Below are 26,166 nucleotides of genomic sequence, written 5' to 3' on the forward strand. Positions count from 1 at the left end.
ACAGAAATCCCACTTAGCCTTTTCTGTTTTCCCCTACAGGTCTTAGCAGTGTTGTATAATACAATAATAAGATTTTGATTGAATTTCATTCAGTTCTATAATTGACCTAGATCTCCCCCTCTAGATTAAAGAGATGTGGGATATTAGGGTTACATATGAACTACAAAGAAAGTGATGGGAAATAAGACAACTGATTAAAAGTATTTTCTAAGACACCATGTTCTAGAATGTAGATCTGGGGAAAAGCTGTTACCTATTTGCCATGTGAATCCTGTTACTTTTGTGAGCCGGGTAGGATATGTTCCTTTTATCACATTGGAGATGTGACATGCAGATTCCAAAGTTAGTACTTCATGTTCATTCTTGATCTGTGCCAACAGGGCTTTCTGCCTCTGTGCTTTCATATGCCTTGTTCCCCGCTTTGGAAATGTCCTTTGCTTTCCCTATCTTAGGTGTGTTCTTACTCTTAGTGCAAGGCTCAGCTGCACTTCTGTTTCAGGAATGACATTTTCATTGATTGCCCCAGACCACACAGTGGCTCCATCCCCAGGGCCCCTGATGCACTGTCTTTCCCATGCATTTTAGCACTCATCAGGGGGAGGTGAACAGCTCGATTGCCAAGAGCAGCATCCGTTCTGAACCGCATTGCACATGATAGGTCCTCCCTCAGTAGTTGTTGCTCTCTTAGCAACCCAGTCCTGGTTTTCCTTTCTGAAGGTTTTTCCCGTGCCAGGACATGAAATCAGCTGATGTAGAGAAAGGCATGTCTCCCTCACAGCACTCAGAAGATCTGGCAGCTGGGCATCCTCTGACGGTGTTGGTGATGGATCACCTGTGACGCGGGGGGCACAGGGCCAGTGCCTGAGTCACTCTCAGCAAGTCACAAGTTGTGTTTGTTTTTTTTGGAAGTCCTATTCTTGTTCTTGCCAGACTGAGTCTTCCCTGCTCCTCAAGAGGAATTGAATGCTTCGACCATAGGAAAATCTTCCAGGAATTCTCAAACAATGGCCCAGACAGCCTTTGAAATATGAATTTCCATGATATAATTTTCTGACCTACATATGTCGATACACATGTATCCCTAAAGAGTGTAGTAGACAAAGCAAAATCCTGTCCTGCAAATACACGGAGAGTGACAGTGTGACAGAAAGTGAGACATGCCCTCTGAACATGAGGGAAAGTGATTTTTAGATGATCGCCAATGGATGGTCATGGTTTTGCATTTAAGGTCAGGGTTTATAGGTCAAGGCTCAAGGGACTTTTCATTCCTAGCAAAGTATTTCAATCCTGTTGCAGTTGGCATTTGTTGCTGCAAGGAAGACAATGATTTTTTGTTTGTTTGTTTGATCTTGTGGTCCAAATACCCAGGAAGTATTGAGAGAGAGAAATATCTACGTTTCCACTAAGTCAAACAATAGCATTTTAAAACTGAAGACACTTCAGCCATCTTTTCTCCTCACCCTCATTTTGTGTAAAAGAGAGCATATGAAGATAATGAGGCCCAAAGAGTCTTGAAATCAGCCAATGTTAGGACTAGAAATAAAAACCAGAGGTTGTGGGGTTGTTGTTGCTATATAAAATATGATTATCACGATGCTCTCTATATAATATAACTTTGAAAGGACACTATATTGTAGTAAGTAAAAATAAGTATTATTACTCAAGAGTGTATTTAGACAAATGCTAAACTACAAAAGCAAGGCAAAAAGAAATATGGTGTTGAGTACTCTGGCCTAGCATTTAAGTGAACCTCACTTTCTTGGGGTTTTCTATGTGTCTCACATGAGTCTTCCTAAAAGAAATTCACCACTCCATTGACTTGGCGAATTTTTCATAGGAAGTGCTCCATCTGGTTTCCCTATTATAATTTTTCAAAAATTTTTACAGTAAGCTCTCTGCCCCAGAGGGCTTGAACTCAACCCTGAGATCGAGGGTTGCATGCTCCACTGACTGAGCCAGCCAGCCGCCCCTAATTTTTCAAATTTTTTGAACTCTTTTACAGAGGATGTACAGTAAGAAATACATTTTGCATCACGATGTAGTATGCAAGTCCATGTGTATACATGCAAACTTGTATGACTGAGGCAAAAAGAAATACTACTGATCCTTACTATGGTTTCCTGTTTTCCTCCATTAAAAGGGCTGAGGGGCAACCTTGTATTTTCTGACCTCAGTTCAAAATGCACTGTTGATTAACCCAGTCATTATCATTGAACTAGCAAAAAATATGCATTTTTGGAGAACAGAAAAGGAATTACAAATACTCCCCCCCCATATCAGCAGTGTGAAATAGAGACTGTTCTCGACTTTCCTTATCACCCAACAGAAGACTGTATTTTGCCTCCATCTGATTAGCTACCTCCTTTTCATTAGTCCTTTGTCTCCTTTAACTTAAACAAAGTATTTTCTATAAGTTTGTGGGGAATCGTCGTTTAGCTGTGTTCTCACATGGATCGCAATATATACAGAATCCTTAGAAGTTAAGGATTTGAAGGACTCCTGCAGCTCACATTATTCATCTAAGGCTTGAACTCCAACTTGGACTTGTCTGATTATTAGCACCCAGGAGTAAAGAGGTTCCATCTGCGTAGCATAAGCAAGATGTTCTGTAGCCCAATTTCTCACCTGCTTTTTCTTCTTGTCACTTATACTCCATGGCTCACATACAGCAAAGAAAAGCTGTTTTTCCTTGCCTGTCCCCATTAAATACTGCACTGTCTTCAGAAATGACTCTATATCCTGGCTTCCAAAGTTCACAAAAGCTCTAAAGTTTCTCTTTTCTTCCCTGACCTGAAACAACTGAGTCCTGACTTTTCTGACTTGAACACACTCTCCTAGAGTCACAACCTTGTGTGATTCTAACTAGACCCCAGAAGACAGCTCCATTTCTAATTCTGATCTTTGTGTAATCGTTCCTGGGTGACTAATCTCCTATTTTCTTATTCCATTTATTGAAATGTTCACTGGTGTCTTAAACCATATATTAACCCAGTCAAAAATAAGTTGGCTGGTCTATAGTTGGCCAAATTGAGTTCCTTTATTTGCTTGAAAAGAACTGGGACAGTTTCCTGATTTCAGTCTTTATGTAACTCCTTCAGTTTCCATCATTCTCCAAAAAACACTGGATCACGGGAGCCATCCAACTGAAGATTTTCATGTTCAGATTGTACATCCATAAAGCTGGAATTTATAGCTAATTTATCTTGGACAATAAATCAGTAAATATTTATTGAATGCAGGGTTCATGTAAGGCTTTTGAGTTGACAGTGTGTGAGATAATACTATTTATTTATGGCTTTCACTTATTAGGCACTAAATGTATCTGCCAATATTGTGTTCAGTCCTATATGCACACTCCCTCATTTGGATAAAATAGAAGGCATGGTTTGGATAAGGAAGGAATGCGAAACATTACTGAATGTGCAAGTTGGGAGAGTAAATGTGAAATGAGTTGTGTAGAAAGTAAATGCTGTCAGAATTTAGAGGAAGACATCACTGTGGGCTTTGAAAAGAAGGGTTCCAGCATTTATTAAGCGACTAGTGTTGTTAAGCTCCTATTAGTTGCTTGGCACATTATTAACGCTCATAAAAATCTTGCGAGGTCAGTATTAGCTCCATTTTTTAAAAAAAGATTTTATTATTTATTTATTTTATTTATTTGAGAAAGAGAGAGAGCGTGCATGAGCACAGGGGGAGGGGCAGAGGGAGAGAGAATCTCAAGCAGACTCCCCGATGAGTGCAGAGCCCGATGTGGGGCTCCATCCCAGGACCCCAAGATCATAACCTGAGCTGAAACCAAAAGTCAGATGCTCAACCTACTGAGCCACCCAGATTACCCTAGCTCCATTTTTAAGTTAGGAAACTGAGGCTCAGCTAGTTTGTCAGTTGTCCAAGGTCACCCCGCTGGACCATAGGGGACCAAAATTCAAGTCCACATCTGCATGATTCCAGAATATCTGTGCTTGCTCCACTCTGTCCTGTTGCCACCTTGGAATTCATGGTGTAGTGAGGGACTCCCATGGGAGAGGCCAGAACCATGCAGGGTCTGGTGGACCCCCGTTTCGTTATGGCTTCTACTAACCACAATTCACGGCTCAGTTCACACAAACAAGTCAACAGCTGAACTGACCAGAATGGCACAGTGGGTCATAGTTGTACTATTTGTAAGCTCCCTGCACACTGTGTTCTGTTTTTGGAGAGCCTTGGGACATCCTTGACCTGGCAAATGACCAACTTTGAGGTGATTTGTTGGATAAATATGAATGTGATAAAAATATTTTCCATGATTATACATTTTGACACTTCAAAGTTTTTCTAGTATTTTAGCAGGTGCCCAGGCTATAGAAGAGTCCAAGTAGGGGAATTACCTGGAGGGAAGCTGGCCATGGATCTGGCAACCTGGGGTACACCTCTAGAATTAGTGTAACATCTAACCCTAGGAGAAATAGAAACCTAGAACAAGGCAATTCAGTCTTGTTTTACTTGTGATATTTTAGAAGAGAAACCGATTTCACTTCACTACTTGTGATGCCGCTTACCTGAGTAGCAGGACGGGATGTCGTTTGGGGCATCAGTCACATATAAGTCAGGGTCTGAGCTTGGCCACTTACTAGCTGTGTGATCTTGGCTGCTTAATCGTACATCTTAATCTGTCTGTATCTTCATTCACTCACCTAACCAGCACTTACTGAGCATCTACTACACATCAGGCATACTGTTGGGTGTCAATGACATAGTAGTAAACAGGGCATACATTTCCTACCTTTCCTGTCCCTAGCACGGACACAGATAGTAAACAGACTAACAAAAACTACATGAATAGTTTCATTTAGTTACATTAGTTGTGTCATGAAAAAAATCCATGATGCTATGCAAATGTAGAAGAGAGGGCTCTGACTTACTCTGGCACGTCAGTGATGTTTCAGCTGAGACCTGAAAGCTTAGGACTTTGGCATATCAATAAGAGAGTCAGAGGAGAGCATTCTAGGCAGAGACAGCAATAACATGTGCAAAGAAATGAGGTGCTAAAGGGCTTGAAACTCTAAAGCTATGATTCTCAATAGTAGTCAACATATTGTCTCCTTTTCAACAAATAATTTACATCTCTTTTACTATTCAAAATGAAATTCATAGACAATACATATAACCTGCCTTCACACATAATTAAAAAAAACTAGACTGCCATCTAGTGTAATGTAAAGAAGTAAAACTAAAGTAATTTCTCGTTAAACTGTTTATTCCAATATGCATATTCTCAGCATGACTACACTGGAAGCATAATGAAGTCAAAATGTATTTATATTAAATAATTACTGAGAATGCAACAGCTACAAGTTAGCTGAGCTTTATCAATAACGTGTCTTTCTGTATTTGTGTCTATTGTGTTCACAGTGAAGATCATAAGAGCAAATATGTCATCAGCATTATGCAAATAACTGTAAATTATCTTCTACTTTTTCAGACACCTGTTCCTTGATTAACAGATCTCTTGGTTTTCCATTTTATCTCTTTTTCCTACTGGGGCTCTCTCCAGAGAGGTCTTATACTACTGACTAGACATCTCCTCCCACCCATCGGCAGTGGTGATGTCTTTACCCATGCTAGTGACTGGAGAATGTTAAGTGGAAATGACTGGGAGGTATCATTCTAAAGATTTCTCCATTGGAACACATTGGTTTCTATAAATGTCATTAGTACTTTATACCTACTCTGTGGGATCAAATATTTGGGATGCAGTATTACCATTGAGGATTAAAAAAATAACAGTGTTAGAATGTCATCTTTAATCACAAGAAAATTTCATGTTTTTGTTTAAGAGCTGGATGCAAGGGCAGTTTCCCCACTCTGTTTGTTGCCTGGATTAATTTTTTATTGTTCTTTGAGGATATAATCCCTGAACGACTTTTTGAAGTTGGAAAATTATTCCCCTTGAGGTTTCCCTGCCACAGAAAACAAAATTTCTAAGGAGTGAATGTAAAGAAAGACAAGATTTAAGGATCAATTCTTATATCAGTCCTAAGGTTCTGTGGTTAATTTGAAAAAGATGGACTTTGTTCCCGAAAATGAGAAAGGGGGGTTGTGAGAAGGATGAGAAGATGCAACACAACCCACCCCCCCCAAAGCAAACACAGGTAGAAAAGGAGTCAGCCACACTCTGGTGGCTGGAAGTCAGTGACAACCCCCTTCAGAGACACAGAAATGGCAGTCAGAGCTGAGAAGAGCTGCATACACCCGAAAGCTAAATCTGAGTCCCTACAGCTCATGCCCCTCACCTGGGAATCAACAAGTCTGAGGAGACTGGGTCTCAGGACAATTCGAAGCTGGGAGAGAGAAGTAGGGTTCTTGCATTCGCTATTTCTGTGGTTGAAAAGAGCTGTTGGCAGCGAAGATACATTTGGCTGAAAACTTCGGTCACGAATGCAGAATAATAGTGTAGCAGTTGCCAACCAGGAATGCCTTGATGCTAAGCATCTGTGGAACTTCTTAATGTCTTCTTTATCCTGGTTTATTCCTGGAAAAGTTATCTTTATGGGACAGATCAACTTGATTAAAGATAGAGGGTTGGCAGGGCTCCTGTAATAATTGGCTGTTTGATGCTTAAATATTTACAAGTCTTCCCTGTGATGTTGTATTATCTTTGATATTCGGTTGCACAAGGCATAGACTGTTCATTGCTGTTAAAAATCTGCTGACGTGTATGTTTCTTTCCTCATCCCCTTCCTCCCATCTCCTGAGAGATGAACTCCAGAGAAATGAAGGTAGCTTTCTCTTCTCTCACCCAAGAGCTATATTGTAAAGTCCAGTTTGAATGTGCTTTGGAACAAGACTTTTCTCTAAAGGTCTGATGTATTGTTTTTTCATAATGTATAGTAACCTGAACGCATTGAAAAGGAATGCTTTTTCTTTTTCTTCACTGTATCATCTTTTATTTTGTAAGGGTCTTTTTTCCCCCTCTATTACAAACTGACTCTTTACATTCAACATGGCTACAGAGAGAAGCTCTATGTGTTAATGATTTATTACTATATAACAAGTTACCCTAAAACTTAGCAACTTAAAACAACAAAACATACATGATCGTGGTTTTTCTGGGTCAGGGATTCAGGAGTGGTCTAGCTGGGTGCTTCTGACTCTGGGTCTTCCATGAGGTTGAGTCAAGATGTCAGCAAGGGCTACAGTCCATTTTGTCTTCTTTTTTTTTTTGCCATGAAAGCTAATATAATTGTTTCTGTAGCTTAAAATATTTTGAAACCCTTAATTGGAGGGTCTGTATAGTAGATCTGATCAGATTCTTGCGTTGGATTTCAGTCTCTGTCTGGGGTAACGGGTATCATGCTGGAAATACCGCTCAAGGTTAATGCCATCTCAGCATGATATCTTTGTACGGTCCCGGTTCCTATTTTCCACTTCACTTCAAGTATGTACGTTTTGCTCTAGCCAAACTGAACTGCTCTGTGCTCTCAGTATTAGTCAGCTTTTGCTACATAACGAACCACAAACATCTCAGTAGGATACAATGATAAATATTAGTTTTTTCACCACATATTTGTGGCAAACAGGGGCAGTTCTGCTCTGCTGGGGCCCTGGCTGGGAGGCCTAATAGTTTCCTAGTGTATGTAATCCTCATGACAGGGGCAGAGACGAAACAGGGCAACCCAACCACCCAATCCTATTTCAAGCCTCTGTTTGAGTTATTGCCTCTAACATCTCGTTGGTCAAAGCAGGTCACATGGCCATGGCCACACCCAACCCCAAGAGGTAAGGAAGAACACGGCCCAAAGCAAGAGAATGGGTGTGTCCGTCTTTCTCAGAGTGATGAGGAAGTGAGACCACTCATTCAGTTTACCACATTCTTCATACGTGTGTTTCCCTTTCCTATTGCCCTCAGTGCCGATTCCCGTTGTGTGCCTTTCTTGTACCCGTTCATGGATTTTCACCTGGTCTTCCCACTCCTGAGAACCTTCTTTCTTCCTCTGTCTCATTCATACTCCAACTTCAAAACTCATCTCAAGAGTCACCTCTGCCAGACCACTCGTTCCTCCCTGTGGTTTGTTTGGCTCGTGTGTTGGTTGTTTCTACCGTGCTCTACTCCAGCTGAACTAGACTGAGTAAACTCTCCCAGAGCACAAGTGTCCACCCCAGCAGTTTCTCATTGTACTGTCGGGGTTGGTGTACTGGTTTGTCTTCCCACTGGGCTGTGAGTTACTTGAGTGGGGCCGTGCCTTTCATCTCTACATCCCCCCGCCCCACCAAGAAGCCTGAACAAGAATTGGATCCATGAATAGATGGCCACCTCACTAGTGTGCGAAACGGATCATTTAGCACCCAGGTAGAATATACTTTCTTGAATTGCTTTAATGATTTCACGTCCGTTAATCCTGTCTCACCAGGAAGGCTGCATATTCCCCAAAGACCAAACTTAATGTCGATTTTCCTTTTATTTTCCATAATACCTTAAGTGCAATAGTCATTTCGTGAATCATAAGTGATTTATGGTGTTGATTACTACTTGGCTAGTTTTTTTGGCTGCCATTTGTCCTTCACGCTAGAGCCATGAAAAAAAACAGAAGTCTGCCGTGTGGCTATAGGACATCAATCCTAAGACATCCTGTTAATAGCCAGTTACTGCCAACTTGACAATGTCAGTGTTTTCTTCAAGTCATTATTGTGTAAATTTAGCCAGGAAAACAGGGTGAGATTTTTAAATAGGAAGGATTTTTGAACTGGGTAGGAAATACATAAATAGAAAATACATCGGACATTTCAGTGCCCAAATTTTAGTGTGTCTAATTTAGATATCTGTGATCAAAAGATCAACTGACCTCCTGCTTATTATGCCTGTGTGTGTATGTGTTTACTATATCTATATGTAAATATTGATAGAGAGAGGCAGAGAAACACTTTCTTTTGACTGTAGGAATGTACTTAGTCATTTTCTAAATTTCTGGCCTTGAACATAAACAAGTAAAATGGAAATATAACATGTAATAATTTAGATGATAAAACTAAAGCTGTTTATATTAGCTATGGTAAACTATTTTCAGTGACTTTTTTAACATGGCTTTTAAAGTGATAAATACTTTATACATAAATAATATATATATAAATAAATATATATAAATATATCAAAATGCATTTGTATAGCTGAGCAAAAACATACATAGAAAAGATATATTCATTAATTTTTTTCATTTTCATTGTTTCTAGGTTTAACTAGATATAAGATGTATTCATCTTAATAGTGGATTCTTCATGATTATTATGAAGGGCTGTTGGCCTTAATGAATTTTTTTAATAGATTTTATTTATTTATTTGACAGAGAGAGACACAGTGAGAGGGAACACAAGCAGGGGGAGCAGGAGAGGGAGAAGCAGGCTCCTTGCGGAGCAGGGAGCCCGATGTGGGACTCGATCCCAGGACCCTGGGATCATGACCTGAGCCGAAGGCAGATGCTTAACGACTGAGCCACCCAGGCACTCCTGCATTTTGTTTTAAACTCTGCAGACACTGGCCTCATCCCAAAGCCCTGACACAGCTCTCTTCTTTTCCAAGAGTCGAGAGCATCATATCACTTTTCATTTCTGCAAGGAATGAAAACTAGACCAAGCTCTAATTTAAATATCATCAACTGGTTGAATATTCATGCCAAATCTGAAATGTTCATTTTTGAAGCCATAGAAATTGGCTCATTTTTCTGTTAACTTTGAATTAGTAATAGTTTTCCTAATGGTCCATGCTGGAAATAATACAATGGCATTGAAGGGGGACCAGTCAAAACTTGGGAGCTGAAGCTGGTCAATGGGCGTTTGGTCTGATACTCTTATTATGTGCCCATAAGATCATTGTATCAGGGCGCCTGGGTGGCTCAGTTGGTTAAGCGACTGCCTTCGGCTCAGGTCATGATCCTGGAGTCCCGGGATCGAGTCCCGCATCGGGCTCCCTGCTCGGCGGGGGGTCTGCTTCTCCCTCTGACCCTCCCCCTCTCATGCTCGCTCTCATTCTCTCTCTCTCAAATAAATAAATAAAATCTTAAAAAAAAAAAAAAAAGATCATTGTATCAGTTTGCAAAACTGTGTGGACAAAAATCCGGGATTCCTGGTGCCAAATGTAATCCCTGTTCGTGTTTGCCATGTACCTGCATGTGTGAACAGCCTGCAGACGCCTACATGGGGTTGGTGTGCAGTGATGAAGGGCGCTCCTCCTCATCCTGTCTTTTCCCTTCTTCCTTTACAGCCCCCATGCTGCCCCTTCACCTCCCTCCTCCCAGCTGCACTTCCTTCCCCTCTCTCACTGCCCAGACATCAGCGTGTCTAATTTAGATTTGTGTGGTCAAAAGACCAAAGGACCTCCTGCCAATATTACCATGTCTCAAACTGATAGAAAAACCTAAAGTGCAAAGTATCTTGTCTTGATCTTGATCTCATAGTGGTTCCTTTGACCACTGGACAGCCCTACTTAATGCTTTGACATGTTTTCCTCTGGCTTTTCTGTGGGACTAGCTCAGTGTTTATTGGTGGAGTTGAGCTCTGCGGGATTTTTCAGTCCACTTTACCAATTGTATTGCTTTGCAGCACCCAGCAGGGGCAGATCCATGTTTTAAGGAGCCTGAGGCTTCAGCACTTTGGAGTTCCTCTTTGAGAAAAAGAGGGTGAAGTTACAAAAAAAAAAAAAAAAATTGGTAGATGGTATTGGAGGGGTTCTGTGCACACGAGGGGAAAGGGCGGTATCCAGACTCCTTTGGCCAGCCAGAAGACCGGCTTCTTATTCTACCACTCCCAAACCTGCTGCAGCCAAAGTCCTGCCAAACCTCTTGGCATTCCCCAGGCACGCCCAGTTCGCTTTCATCTGTAGTTCTCTGTACACGTACTTGCATCTGCCCTTCTTTGGGTGGCTAATGCCTGCTCTCCAAGACTTAGCTTCAAGGGTCAACTCTATTGGAGAGCCTCCTGTGATTCCCCACAGATGCCTCAATTCTGTGCTTTCATATTTGTTGTAGCTCTTCTCAGACTGCATAATGGCTCTCCATTTGTCCCTTTCCCTGCTACGGGGTGACCCACTACAGGCAGGAAGGGAGCCTCTGACTCTGAATACTCAGAGCCTGATACTGGGACTGGACAAGGCAATTGGCTTCCAGTCAGCGCTTCTCCCTCCTTTAGCTGTGCATCACTGCCTTTCCAGGCTCCCATGTCCCCCTGCTCCTGGGAAGGTTCAGCCAATGGGAGGCTTAAAGAAGGAATAGAGGGTTCGAACAGGGGAGAAGTCAGGATATTTCTCCCCTCACCCAATCCCTGGCTCCCCTGCAATTCTGGTTGTGGTGACAACCCTTACAAGGCTCCTGCTTCCACTGGAAATCTCTCCCTCTGCTTCTAGATCCTACCAGAAGGTTCTAGGCTCTGGGCTCCAGTCACACCATTCCTTTCCATTGTCCCTATGCTCCTCAAGATGAGAGTGACTTCCTGCTTTTGCTAATTTATCACTGGCCTCCTCATCTTTAATTGGCTTCTCAGTCCTTCCATCACCCATGTAAACAAGTCCCTGGATTAAATTCTCTTTGCCTGAACAATCTAGAGTGCTTTATCTTTCCCTGACTGAGTCCTGAATTATACTGTCATAGTGGCTGGGCAGTTATTTTATAAAAACGACAATAAGAAGGGAAACTCTTGGCAACTGTTTGCAAAGTTTGTTTACATTGAAAACAATCATGTATTTTCCAGTCTTTGTCCTCTTAGCCGAGACCTTGGCCAAAACATGGAGTCCCACATGCTGGTACTAACACTACAGACCAAAAATGTACAAATAGCAGACTCTGGAAATTGCACGAAGTATTTAGTGAATTATGTCCAATTAATCTGCCACCTTGTAGCTAGGTATCTGTCCAGTACTTCGCTTCTAGTAGGCATTCAAACATATTTTGAGTGGGAAGCAGACTGTGCTTGCCATGCATTGTCAGCATTTCCTAGGTAACAGACAGTATAATAACATAGCTGAAGCTCTGTCTCACTGTTTCTATGACTTTTTGGTGCAGTTACAATGAAAGCATTGCCCGGGCTTTGCATATGTGCCTGGGCATAAATCCTGGGAGTTGCTCAAAATGTCTGGGATCAAGAGACTCACCGCGGTCCATGGAGTAGCATGAGGCTCCAGTGTGGAGTGCTTGGTGTGGTCAGAGGGCAGAGAAATGAGTAAAACTTCTCTATTCAGAGACCAACAGGCCAAAGAAAATAGGAAATGGACAACCAAGTGCCAGATCCTAGACATGTAGTCAGTGGGAGCCGGAGACAGCCACTAAACATCAACCCCGAATCTTGCTCAGAGCAGAGGGCAAGAATGCCAACTGAGGGAAGTAGGCTGAGGAAATGTGATAACCACCGGGCTGATTGCTGAGCACGGGGCCAGAGCAAATGTGCATACTGACTCGGCAGGTAGCTCGGGAAGCCTCGACTGCAAAGAACAAGACAAGAAGTACAGCCTGCTCACTTGGGATGAAAAGGCAGGGAGGACAGTGGTTCAGCGTCTGGACTTCGGCACCATCCTGACGGGGTTGAAATCTTGGCTCTACTACTTCCTAGCTAAGGGCAGCCCCCTTGGGGGTTAATAGTAGTGCCCGCCCTCTTGGTTCTTGTGAAACCTAAAGGAGCTCACACATGTCAAGCATCTAGCGTGCAGAATCTACTGAGTTCATTTATAGGCTTAGCTGATAAACTGGCCACATTCTTGGTTTGTCAAAGTCTGCAGCTGAACTTAGTATTTTATTCATTCATTCATCTGTTTGACACATATTTCTTGAGTGCCTTAAGTATGTGCCTGGAGCTGGCAATATAAATGGACAGGTCTCTGCCTTTGTAGACCAGTAGAAGAAAATATTGGAGGTTCAGTGTTAGGTTCGTGGTAAGGGAGAATCAGGTAGCCCTGAAATGGTTTCTAATGAGACACTTAAAAAAGAATAAGTATGACAAAGGTACCTCTCTGATGGGGGATGTTGATGATGCATGTGTAGGGGCAGAGGGTATATGGGAAATCTCTGTACTTACTGTTCAGTATTAATGTGAACCTAGAATCCCTTGCAAAAAAAATAAATTTATTAAAATATTTTTTAAAGAAAGAACAGATGAATGGATAGATAATAATAATCTCTCTGATTATCCTAAATATTTTTGGTAACTCGAAAACAAAGCTAAAGATATTTTAATCTTACTTAAAATCATATTTTTGGAAAACTAGATCTTCATTTATATCAGCTGTGCTCAGTTTTTAGGGCGGAAACTTAAACTTAATTGTGATCAATTATATTCATCTCTAAGAAACACTAGCAGCTGACACTGCCACGTGAGGAACTTGTTAGAAAAAGTAGTGTTCCCGGGGCGCCTGGGTGGCTCAGTCGTTAAGCATCTGCCTTCGGCTCAGGTCATGATCTCAGGGTCCTGGGATCGAGCCCCACATCGGGCGGGAAGCCTGCTTCTCCCTCTCCCACTCCGCCTGCCTGTGTTCCCTCTCTTGCTGTGTGTCTCTCTGTCAAATAAATAAATAATCTTTAAAAAAAAAAAGAAAGAAAGAAAGAAAAAGTAGTGTTCCCACAGCCAGGCACGTGAAAGTAAAAAGCAAAGCTCCAGGGTAAGGAATTTTGTTTGTTGATCCTTCAAAGGTCAGGCTTGCTTTTAAGAGTCAGCTGCATGTTGGTGTAGACATGTAGTCATTCAGTTAGGCTTCTAGAACTTACTGGGCCACCTACTATGTGTGAGGTTTGGCTTGGATCCGACACTAACAATGAAGAAGACATGATCCCTGCCGTCAGCAGGCTCATAGTCTTAGGCTAAGTGAGCATGAGGACAAACAATGCAGTGGGGTAGGTGCAAGAGGAGGCAAGGACAATATGGAATCAGAGAATTCATTCATTCATTCATTCAGTAAGTAAGTAAGTAAGTAAGTATCTATAAGTTTCATACTATGTGGAAGACACCCTAGCCGTGTCAGGGATACAGCCATGAATCAGATTGATAATTCCTGTCCTCTTGAATCCAGTAGGCTTCTGCTCATTATGGTTGCAGAGACGCCTTGAGCTGGGTCTTGAAGAATAAGTATTTATGGAGACAGCCAATGTGAAACGGGTGTTCCAGGAGGGGCATCCCGTGCACTCAGGAGTCCCAATGCCTTTGTGGCGGGAATGCAGGCACTTGGCTCCAGGGACTCCATCTCAACAACAAATGGCTCCCACCTTCAGCCCTCACAAAGAGATTGTTGAGAGAAGCCCTTAGTATGGGTAATGACAGCGTTTTGTCTGTAAAGAAGGACTATGCCCAGATTCCACTGCCCGCTGACATCTCATAAATGGGCGGACATTTCAGGACATTTCACTTCTTTCCTTTTAATCATGGCTTACAGGCTTATCAAAAGTATATGCAGATCTATGCACGCCTGGGTGGCTCAGTCAGTTAAGCGTCTGCCTTCGGCTCAGGTCATGATCCCAGGGTCCTGGGATCAAGCTCCGCATCGGGCTCCCTGCTCAGGGGGAAGCCTGCTTCTCCCTCTCCCACTCCCCCTGCTCGTGTTCCCTCTCTCGCTGTCTCTCTCTCTGTCAAAAAATAAATAAAATCTAAAAAAAAAAAAAAGTATATGCAGATCTATTTTTAGAGCTCTGAGGTCTCTAAGCTTACCTTTTAATTTTAGTCCTCATCTTAAGTCCTTAATTATTGATTTTTAACATGATTTTTTCATTCCAAGAAGAAGATTTACAACCAAACTCAGTTGTCATGGACATGAATGTTCCTGCAGTCTCAGAACCATAAGTGAACACGTGGACAGATATTAATCTATTAGCCTCCGTGTACCTGGAATAGATCTTCATTTCAAGGATAATAAAATCTAAAATTCTCTGTTAATATAATTACATCCTTAGAATTTTTTCAAGACATTTTGAGGGGCTGGAATATTTTTGTGAGACTCTTCCTCTCTTACCTTGATTTGTAGTGCAGGTAATATCAAATGCCACTTGTTTTTCTCTACATAACTAGAAAATTAAAACAACCAGAATCCCTACTCCCCAATCTTCCCCACCTTTTACTTTCTTAATGAAGAAGCAACGGGTAAGTCAAGAAATTCTTTCTTTCTTTTTTTTTTTTTTAAGATTTTATTTATTTGACAGAGATACAGCGAGAGAGGGAACACAAGTAGGGGGAGAGGGAGAGGGAGAGGGAGAAGCAGGCTTCCCTTCGAGCAGGGAGCCCGATGCGGGGCTCGATCCCAGGACGCTGGGATCACGACCTGAGCCGAAGGCAAATGCTTAATGACTGAGCCACCCAGGCGCCCCAAGTCAAGAAATTCTTATCAGAGAGTTTTTTCCTAATACTTTCCTGCATGTCCTATTCAGGCTCATCAACTGCATCTCCCACTTCGGAGAATCACTGAGAAGCTATGTTGGTAATGTTGACCCTTGAGTACCATAAGGTCATGGGAGGCCTCTGAGTCACCAAACACTTAATCATGAGCAGACTGCCATTAGTCATCTGTGTATTTTATTGTGTTCTAATTTAAAAATTAGTGGTTCCCTGTGGGGAAAGTGACTCTCATTCAAACAGAAGAGGAGGCAGTTTCTGCTAAATTTCCAGGTGCCTGGTGGAGTATATTTGCAGCTGAGAGAACACCTACCAGCTGAAAAGTACTATTCTAATTAGCTACTAAACTAATAGCTAACTGGTAGCTAATTGGGTAATATACAGTAGATGTACCCAAGGTGCTTTTCTGTCTGGACAACTTGATGAGCAATTGAGCTTTACGTGTTGATTAGCCTGAGTATGTTGTGTGCTTTTTAAACTCAGACGAAATTGTATTTTTACTCTTGAGAAATTACTGTCTTCCTTATGGGTTCCTAAGACAAGAGTCAGACCCAAAACAGGAGGCCATTAGAGGCTCAGTGGTCAGTGTCCTTCTCTCTCCCTAAAGTCCTGGTCTCTTGTGAGCTCAGAAAATCCTCCGTAGGCCACATGCAATAGGAGTGGGTGTTGGGGAAGCATAGCAGGGGTGGGGCAGCCCTGAGGACCACTAACAAAGAAGGAGGACTTTTTCAAAGGTGCCAGATATACCTTGTCCCCAAAAGGAGGTCCCAAGGGACACAACAGCTACCAGCGCTCATATCAAGGGACAGTGGTGATGTGTGCCGTGTAGAAAAAAGTGCCAGTGGCTCCCCAATCTTCTTCATTTTTTTTTCCCCCCAACTATTCCCAGAGCAAATACTACATGAACACCTTTCTTTCTGGAAGTTATAAACAAGACGTGAAAAGTGATTGTTTTCAAGGGCCGGAGTCCTGGCTCGTTGAGTCTCTTCATTTGTCTGTCGTGAATATGCACCGCCTTTAGGAAAAGGGAAAAGTGATTTGTCACTTTAAACATTTTAAATCACTGGCATGCCTGCCACCTCTCAAATTGGTTATTGTCATTTATTTATGTTTCCTTCCAGGCTTCTCCAATTCACACATAATTTCTTTGTAAGTGTAATCACGTACATATGCAATGCTGCATTCTGCTACTTCAAAGCATTGTTGTACATGAAAAACAGGCACTAGAGACCTTCTGTGATGTGAGCCAGGGTAACCCCCCCCCTCCCGCCCCCCCAGCTGATGCAACTCTCTCTGGGACGGGTGGGCCTTAGTATAGCATGTTCTCACCTGTCCGGCAATCTTGTGATAGGAGCTGTTTGGATGATGAGGTGGCAGAGTACATGTTTCTTTGGGTTTTTGGTTTTGTTTTTTTTTTTGCCTGAAAACGTATAGTTTGTTAATAGCACTGTAAATTATTTGGAATAAGGAATCTGCTCAGTGGAAAAGAAACATGAATAGGTTTAGATTTTTATGGGGCTGAATCAGCCAAATCAAACACAGGCTTTCCTGGAGCTTCCAAGTTTTTAATGGAAACTCATGCTCTTCAGAACTTTGCTGCCTAATTATAATTCATGCCTTTTGCAGATACGTTACAGGGTGGACCAAAAGGAAAATGTTAGACGTGTTCACTTGTGATTCCTGTTGTGTGACCGTGGAGTGCCAGCTGCATATGTCGAATGGCCTGGTGCGTGTAAAGACACGGTGCCAGATCCTGGCAGGCTGAACCCCTTCAGTAGGAAGGTGGATAGACTTACAGTATTGCAAATATGGGCAGCATGCTCAGCTACAGAACCAGCCTTCTATATGTGGTTGTACGTAATTCACAGTGTCAGAATTTAATTTAAAAGTCCCCTGGGAACCATAACCCCAAACCAACCCACATCTTTATAAGAGAGGTCTTTTTGAAAGATTTTGCCTAGATTTTATTTTAAAGACTTTTTCTTTCTTTCCTTTTTTTTTTTTTTTTAACAGGTCTAACTGGTGTCAAGGGAGAAAAAGGAAATCCAGGCATTGGAACCCAAGGTCCAAGAGGACCCCCTGGACCAGCAGGTAAATCTTCCTACCTAACAGGAAACTGCAAGATGGAAATCCTAACACTTTTTATTTACTTGACATCACGGTGAGGAAAATGGCCGTATTACATCCACAGTACATTGTATCTGACAGCAATGGCTGAGTTTCTCACTCATTTTATTGGAAAGCCAGTTTGTTAAGTGAAGATCCTCCCAGTACAGAAGCCTTAAAGGCTTCTAGCATATTCTGGGATCCTATTGGCTTCATGAGTTAGGCTGTGCTAGGCTATGCTGTAGTAACAAATAATCCCAAATGCTTAGTAGATTGACACAATAAGGGTTTATTTTATACTACCCCAAAGTTTGATGTGGGTAAGGTGGCCTTTCCCCCATGCTGGAAAAAAGGCCTCCAGGAGAAAGATAAAGGAGGCACATCAACCTTCACCCTCCTACTGGACAACGATGTACATCGCAGTAATGCATATTTCACTGGCTGGAACTAGCCAGTCTCCGTTGAGCCACATGGGAGGCTCCGAACACAGAGGGACACATGGATGTGTGATAAACACTCATAGTTTCTGCCACCATGGCCTTCTTACTGGATGAATTTCGTGTCAGTTTTGAGTTTTGTATTGCTTTGTGTTTTTACAAAGGTCTCCAGACTATGGTCCTCATTATTAGACTTGTAAGTTTGCAGTCCTGTTGGACATTTATAATCTGGTTGTAAAAAATAAAATAAATAAATAAATAAATTAATTAATTAATTAAATAATATATAATCTGGTTGTAGCCACATCAAATCGAATACTTTATCAATTTTTTCTTTCCAACCTAATAGTGATTTGGGGAAGTACTTTTCCTGGGAGGGATTCCTAATGGAAAAGATTCACTTTGAGCACAAATGCTCCTATCCTTAGAGCTTCTATGAGAGGCTGATCTAGCATCACGTGCTACACAGAAAGGATGGTTGGTGAGAGTTGACTGAATGGGACTGAACCTACTTAGAGCTGCAACACTTTTCAAATATAAGGTGATACTTGTTCCTCATTTTCATTTAGAACTAGAGTTGAAGGGTTCATTCCAACTAGAGTTGAAGAATCTCATTTTTAGTTGAAGAATGCCTTTTAAACACCATTGGAATCTAGACCTCAAAGCAAACATGAAAACACCCAGCCTGATAGACTTCCAAAAATCACAAAAATTTTAATCTCCCTCCTATTTTCACTCAATCTAAGTTCTCCATTGATATAAGGTAGCCTAAAGACATTTTGGATTAGTATTTTGGGTCTGACTTCAGACTTGGCCTTTTTCTCCTGTAGGATAATTTCTTTCACACTCAGCCTAATGTATTTCAATTACCCAGGACCATAAAGCAGTACAGATTATGAGGCTGAGATTGAGTGGGTGTGAGTGTGTGCATGCGTGCCCCCGCGTGTGCTTGTCTGCCCATATGCTGCATTCATAAGGAACTGCATTGGGAAACAGGAGCTCCATAAAGAAAACCAGGTTGACAGTGGTATGTATTTTTCCCTTTAATATCCAAGAGATGACAGCAAAGAATACACTTTGCTTTCCAGTATCCTGAACTGATTGAAAGTATTCTCCAGGAGAATGTATGATTACAATATGATCCTCTGTCCAGCAAGTCCAGTTTAGGAACAAAAACTCAATGAGCAGAGAGAGGTATCTTATCCTAATTGTCAAGATGTGTGAGGTGGCTTTTCTTAAGAGACTACCAACAGTTTCCTTCTTACCATCCACTCTGTGATGGTCAAAGACCAACTGTTTTCCTTTGTGGGTGCTTCTTAGGACCTTCAGGGGAGAGTCGGCCAGGAAGCCCCGGGCCCCCCGGCTCTCCTGGGCCCAGGGGTCCACCTGGTCACCTGGGGGTGCCTGGACCACAAGGTCCTTCTGGCCAGCCTGGATACTGCGACCCCTCTTCGTGTTCTGCCTACGGGGTAGGAGGTAAGTGCCTCTTGTGGGCTTTGAACAATGTTTCGCTACAATTAGAACTATAATGATGAGGGTGCAGTGAGCAGTAGACCAATTATGGGAGGGAAGCTGAACTTGAATGCCTCATTACCTTAAATTATCCAGAGACCTCTTCTATGAAGTGCAAATTACTATCAAGGCTACCCCTTCAAAAACCTTAAGAGGAAAATGAAAATAACAACACAACTAAATCTTCCTTGTTTATAAATGGCAGTCCACACTAACTTGACCTCCGACCTCATATTTGGTCATTGGGGGACATGTTTGAACTTTCTGTGGGGGCCCTAATTCTATGTTACTGCTGTGGTGTGGTCGTGATGCCTGTCATATTTTACTCTTGTTTTGGAAAAGCCTCAAACTTACGACTTCCCCTTAATGCGGGTGGCCCCGTAGATTCTTTTGGGTGACATTCTGCCCGCCACATGCCCACCATTTAAGACCAAAGATAGTCTTAAAAAGAAACAAGAGTGACCATGCCTGTCCCTGCCTCATTACTAACTCCTGGCCTGAGATTGTGAAAGATAATGCTTCCTAAAAACATCTGCAGCCTGCATGTCGGCGAGTTGTGCAATGGGACATTTTCTGACATAGTCACTCTTGGAAGCATCAAGAAAGATGTCCAGAGACTGCTTTGGGGCAATAAACTTCTTAGTCAAAGAATTTAAGTGTTCTGCTTTAGGAGAAATTTAACCTTATTTGCCAGAGGAACTGGTCAGAGTTTTGCTGATGTGTTTTTCTCTGTTCATCTCTTCCCTCCCTGTTCTCTCAAATCTCCCTGTCCCTTATTAAGATTCGATTCCTTACAATGATTACCAGCACTGAGGTGGAGCTCCTCCACTCTGATTCCATTGGCCTGGGCAATTGGCTACGGATCCAGAACTGTCCTGTTGACCACCCCCCTGCCCCCAGCCCCTGCCCCTAACCATGGGCACTCCGCTTCCCTGCCTCACCTGCTTCCCTACCTGCCCACCGTCACGTCTCTTGCCCTCCCCGCTCCCGACACATACACTGATAATACTGGAAATTAACCAAATCACAAGTGTCCATTGTAATAGAAACTGACTGCTCTGTATCAGCCTGGATGTCAGTATATGACTGTGTACCAAGAATTTATCCCCAACTTTTCTGTGTGAAGGCTCGGTAATAGCTGTCTAAATGTGCCTTCTCCTCTTTCCTGTCCCCACACAAGATTGACGGGCACCTTTCTCCCTGACCATCCTCCTCTCCATCCTCCTCTGATGCCCTCCCTTCCTGACTGTCCCCCTGGTGATGGGTTTCTAACGTGAGATCAGTTTTAAACATTTATTTTTCTGTTAAAATTCTGCTGAGATTCAGGGTTCCTTTTGTAAATAAAACACATACTATTTAAGCAGTTGGCCGTGATTCTAGTTTTCTAACCATTTCTGTAACGGATCTGTCCCTTCTTTGCTAACCATCTGAAACCTCGCGGGGAAGGTGCAAGCGGCATGGTGGCCAAGCAAGCTACTGCTTTCCACCCAAGCAGGCTTTCTCTCTCGTGTATTGACCAAATCTGTGTCTCTTATGGACCTGTGTGAGGGGAGAATATCAATTTACAGTTCCTGGTCCTATCAAGTCCCCACCCCACTCTTCCTCTCTAGCTCCCCATCCCGATCAACCGGAATTCACTCCTGTCCAAGATGAGCTAGAAGCCATGGAACTGTGGGGCTCGGGCATCTGATCGCCTCAGGACAAATTCAAAGACCAACTGCAAGAACTCTTAGAGAAACTTATTCAAGAAGAATGTCATTATGTGGTTTGTATGCTACCTTTGGGGGGCTTATCTCAGCAGCCTAAATCTCCTTGGACATTGCCAATATTGCCATTATTAGCAAAAAAATTATATTTTAAAAAATCCTCTTAATCTATGATACCACAGGATTTATTTTTCTTTGTTATTTTAATGGCCTGCCAGATGATTTGTTTTTCCAGAGAAGAGTGCTCAAAGGAAAATTGGCACACACAAAAAAATTGAACTCTGGAATCTTTTCTGTGTTAGATGATCTCAAGTCCTAAAGTGCATCAAGACAGCTATGATTGTATTCAAAGGAAATGGGGCCCTCGCAGAATAAGAATTTAAAGGGATTCAAAGATTATGCCATTTATCCCTATCTCCTCTGGCCTTGCTGAAAAGAAAGAGGGATATTATTGGAGAAACTACCTCTTGATTAACTGATCTGCCCAGCTCTGAGATCACGTGGTACCTCATTTCACTGGTGTCTAAGAATATGTATCAGAATATAACCTTTCTGAATTCGGTGATTTTAAAAATAGATTTAGTTTTTTCAATGGTTTGACATGTAAAATAGTGACTTTCCACCAATTCTGATGCAAAGAGATCCAATTTTGATGAACGACTTATCCAGCAGTATTCCAAGGCTTGCCCTCTTTATCTACATGGATTCCTTTGTACATGCAGATAAGTTTTTTGCAAACCCATTTGCATTCTCTTTTATAAGCAAATAAAAATTTAAAACAACGTATGTGGATTCTTTTTACTGCATTTCTAAATGTCACCTTAAACTTCTATAGTCTTAGCTGAGTTTTAACCAGAAAAACAACAGTTGGCTTCCTTTAGACAAGCATTCAAATTTTCGTTCATTCATTCATTTACTCATTCATCCTGTGTAGTAAGAAGCTTAACAGAAGAAGCAGTTGATTTGGGCCTAAGAGACTGGTAGAATTTTTTTTTTTTTAAGATTTTGTTTTATTTATTTGAGAGAGAGAAAGAGTGAGAGAAGGAGCAGGGGGAGGGGCAGAGGGAGAAGGAGAAGCAGACTCCCGGCTGAGCAGGGAGCCTGATGTGGGGCTCGATCCTGGTACTCCAGGATCATGACCCGAGCTGAAAGCAGATGCTCAACTGACTAAGCCACCCAGGCACCCCAAGACTGGTAGAATTTTATCATTCATTTAAAACCCACAAGAAAACGCAAGACTGGGGCTAAATAAATGTTCACCAGTAGTTTACCAACAGTTGACTAAAGAGCCATCTTTCTTCTGGTATTAAGAAGAGTCTGAAAAACTCTAGAAAGGAAGAAAGGATATGAGATTGAACCTAACAGACTCTAACACCTGAACTATAATATATCTTTTGCTCACAAAGGAAAAATCTAGATATTTGAAAAAGATTTCGGTTCTATTATTTGCTTGTTGAAAACAAAATGGAAGAGTCACAAACTTAGTGTATGCTCTTTTCCTGTATCATCTCCCAAGTAACAGCTAATTTTAAAAAGTAAAGATGGGGTCATTTATAACAAGAAGTTGGATTCTTCCTAGATCAGTAAGGTCTTTCGACCTTCTTTGGTTTCCTTCACCAAACAGATCTGATTTAAGACCTCTCCAGCCAAAGGATTCAAACAGTAAGGTCTACGTATGTGCCTTTGGGGATCAAGGCAAAGAGTTTTGTGGTGCCTTTGCAGGAAATGAAAGAAGACCGTGAGCAGATAACCAACAGCTGTTTCCTTTTAGTTATGGCAAATCATTCCACATGTAGGAAGCAGGACTGATGAGAAAGAAAGCTTGCACAAGGTTGATCAGAATGACTTGACCCAGAATCACCTAAGAGAACTCCTCTGTAAATGACTAGGGTATGTCATTAGTCACTTCATATTTTTATATCAGATTTCTTAGTCTTTTAACAGGTGAGTAGAGAGAATATTCTGTGTGCTTGGCTCTTGAAAAAGCATAGTCTAATATCGTGGCACTAAGAGGACTCTCAAAGTCTCTAATAAATGGTGACACATAAACTACCGGAGGTTCTAATCCATTCATATCATTCTTGAGTTATGCAGATACGCTTGGCTTTGATTTCACTTGATGGTCTAAATCTGTTTATTTAAGCTACAGGAAGGTTCCATTAGTTTGGAAATGTCATCACTTGGACCCAGTATTTCAGATTTTTATTGAGTGAAACTCAGATTCAGGACTTTTGTGGTTACAATAAATTGCCTTGTGAAAAGCTGATTTTGAATTGCATTTTTATTGACTTACCTATTTTGGCAGGAATATACTTATATCTTAATTTATAGCTTATCCCGTTTCTAAAAGTAAGAAAGCATCGTCCCATATAAAGAAAAACATTACTTTTCAGAATTCTCATCACTTCTGTTAGAAACTCTCAATGTCTTTGGGGAATAGTCATTTTAGGGTAGTATCTTATATTCAGGAAAACCTCAATTTAATTGCAGGATGACCCTCCCTCTCTTTTCCTACCTCCTCTGCCCCTTTCCATCCTCTCATAACTAATCTTGCTGTATACTAGGAACTGTTTCATTCTTAGGATAAAAACATGAATAAGAGAAATGTGGGTTTATCTTCATGGAGCTTCCTTTCTAGTGCTAGAGAAGACGGGAAAGGAGTGAATAAACAAGCAAGATTCATCTCCAATTGTGTCCGATAGTATGAAAGACACAAGAAAAGTGCTGAGAAAGGAATATGAAGAGGATATAAAGGCGCATCTGCTTCCATCTGGGTGGACAGAGATGGTCTCTCTGAGGGGCTGATGTTTAAGTTGAGACATGAAGATAAGAAGAGGCATGGAAGGAGAATCCAAGCCCAGATCTTGTCAAATACAAAGGCCCTTTGTCAGGAAGGTGCTTGTTCATGTTCAGGGAGCTAAAAGGCCAGTGTGGCAGGGGAGTGAACAGGATAAGGCTGGAGACCACAGCAATGTAGGCAATGTGCCAGTTAGCGATTTAGATTTTGAGTCTGTCACTAGCTTAAAACATACCCCTGATCATGTCACTCCTCTGCTCCATCAATTGTTTCTCATGGAACTTAAAATCTCAATCACCAGCTGGAATCCTGCCTACATTGCTGTGGTCTCCAGCCTTATCTTGTCTCAGACGGAAGCAGTGTGGAACAATGAGCCAGGACATGGAGGACAGTTTCCCTGCTCTCTTGCGTAACCAAGAAATAGATGCATATTGTATTAAGCTCTTGAGACATTAGGAACTGAAAGAGCCACATTGCTGGAATTCTCTTCTGAAGCTGCCATTAAGCAGTTACTCCAGGCCAGGCCTACGCCAAGGTCTTTAAAGTTGAACCAGTGAGGTTGGGTTGTACTATGCTGCGGTAACAACAATTTCTTCGACACTTCCATATCAGCATGTACCTCCATGATTGCTATGAGAAGAGAAGAGAGGCCATGGAGAATCATCTCCCCCAGCTTCCTCCAGAAGTGACACACGCTACTTCCACTCACATTTTATTGGTCTATGTAAATCGCATGAGCCCACCAAACTCCACAGGGGTGAAGAAGTACAATCTTCCCACATGCTAGGAAGCAGAAGAGAACCAGAAATATTGGTGAGAAGCAATAAAAGGTACTCCTTAGGTTTTAATTCATTTGATCATCACAGCAACTAACGAGCTAGTTCACTATTTTCTTAATTGTCCTGGTGAAGAGATAGCAGCACAGAAAAGTTAGGTTACCTACATGAGAACACACAGCTAGAAATCAAATGTAGACGTTCTGACTCAAAGTATCCACTCTTAATCTCTAGGCTACTCTGCCTCACATATTGGTAACTCTTACATTTTAATGGCAAAAAGGGATGGTGATAGGGCTTATTCAGGTATGAATTCCTGGACCCTGAGGAATGCCCAAAGATCGTGCTTCATTTGTCTGGGTTGGAAACTCTGCTTTTTTTTTTTTTTTTTTTTTAACCAAGCACCTCAGTGAACTACAGTTTGAGAAACACTATTTTGAGATCATTCTAGTTGCACAGTGGAGAATGGGTTCGTTGGAGGAGATCACAGTAGATGAGGGAACATTAGTAACACTATTGTCATGGTCTGATGAAAGCTTGTGGAGGACTGAACCAAGGTGGTGGATTTGACGGGACTCGTTAGAAATGGAGACGAGGAGAGGAACGTGACTAGGATAATCCAGGTGTCTGGCGTAAGCAACTGGGCGATGGAGACACATCTGTCCCTCTGAGAATCATGGATTTGGGGCACGGAGGTGGAAAAGTTCAGTTTCGGAGATAAACTGAGTGTGAGGTGCTAAGTAGGTCATTTGGAGCTTCGAAAGTAATCCGGGTCAAAGACATAAAGTTAAGAGTCATGTGCTTGTAGGTAGCATTTAAAGGCCACAGGAATGAACGAGATCCCCTGGAGATTTTTCCGCTTCCTTCTCTCCCTCTTTCATTTTTGTTTCCACAGATTCTTCAACCTGTCTTTTTTCCCTATTTTATTTTGAAATGTATCTTTTTTTTTTTTTAAGATTTTATTTATTATTTGACAGAGAGAATGAGAGAGAGAGAGCACATGAGAGGGGGGAGGGTCAGAGGGAGAAGCAGACTCCCCGCCGAGCAGGGAGCCCGATGCGGGACTCGATCCCGGGACTCCGGGATCATGACCTGAGCCGAAGGCAGTCGCTCAACCGACTGAGCCACCCAGGCGCCCTTGAAATGTATCTTTCAGCTGAGTTATTCATAGTCTCCAAACTACAGCCACAATAAACTAGTTGCAAAACCCTTAATGCATGTTCTCTCTCATTTCTCTATCTTTGACCTGCTTGCCTTTTTTTTCCCACTTGGAAAGCCCTTTTCTGCCCCACCTCAGTTTAAATGACCTACTTATATTTATACTCAACCTCCAAAACTCACCCAGGTTCCTCTTCCTATATGAAGTCTTCCCTGAACCCCACCACGACCACCTGGACAACCTTGACAACCATGACACCACAGTCCCCTTTTCTAGTTAGTTCTTTAACCTCTGTGTCCCCATATTATTTGTGTGCATTCTTTAGGAGTTCTCCAACTGCCCA

General features: G+C 42.0%; 1 protein-coding gene across 5 annotated transcripts in view; it reads left to right on the top strand.

The window, feature by feature from the left end:
* COL14A1 (collagen type XIV alpha 1 chain) overlaps positions 1 to 21,877 on the top strand; it is a 199,527-nt gene extending 177,650 nt beyond the window's left edge. For 4 of the 5 annotated variants that reach the window (XM_035011836.1, XM_035011832.1, XM_035011834.1 and 1 more), the window contains 3 exons: positions 17,344 to 17,421; positions 19,194 to 19,349; positions 20,996 to 21,877. In XM_035011836.1, coding sequence (XP_034867727.1) covers positions 17,344 to 17,421; positions 19,194 to 19,349; positions 20,996 to 21,075 — 314 coding nt within the window. In that variant the 3' untranslated portion in view covers positions 21,076 to 21,877. Of the gene's footprint in view, positions 1 to 17,343; positions 17,422 to 19,193; positions 19,350 to 20,166 lie in introns of all 5 variants that reach the window. The other variant, XM_035011835.1, reaches the window with a different exon arrangement.
* The last annotated feature ends 4,289 nt before the right edge of the window (positions 21,878 to 26,166 follow it).

Source organism: Mirounga leonina, unplaced genomic scaffold, assembly GCF_011800145.1.
Source record: "Mirounga leonina isolate KUSES-001 unplaced genomic scaffold, KU_Mleo_1.0 Mir_165, whole genome shotgun sequence".
NCBI classification, from domain to species: domain Eukaryota; kingdom Metazoa; phylum Chordata; class Mammalia; order Carnivora; family Phocidae; genus Mirounga; species Mirounga leonina.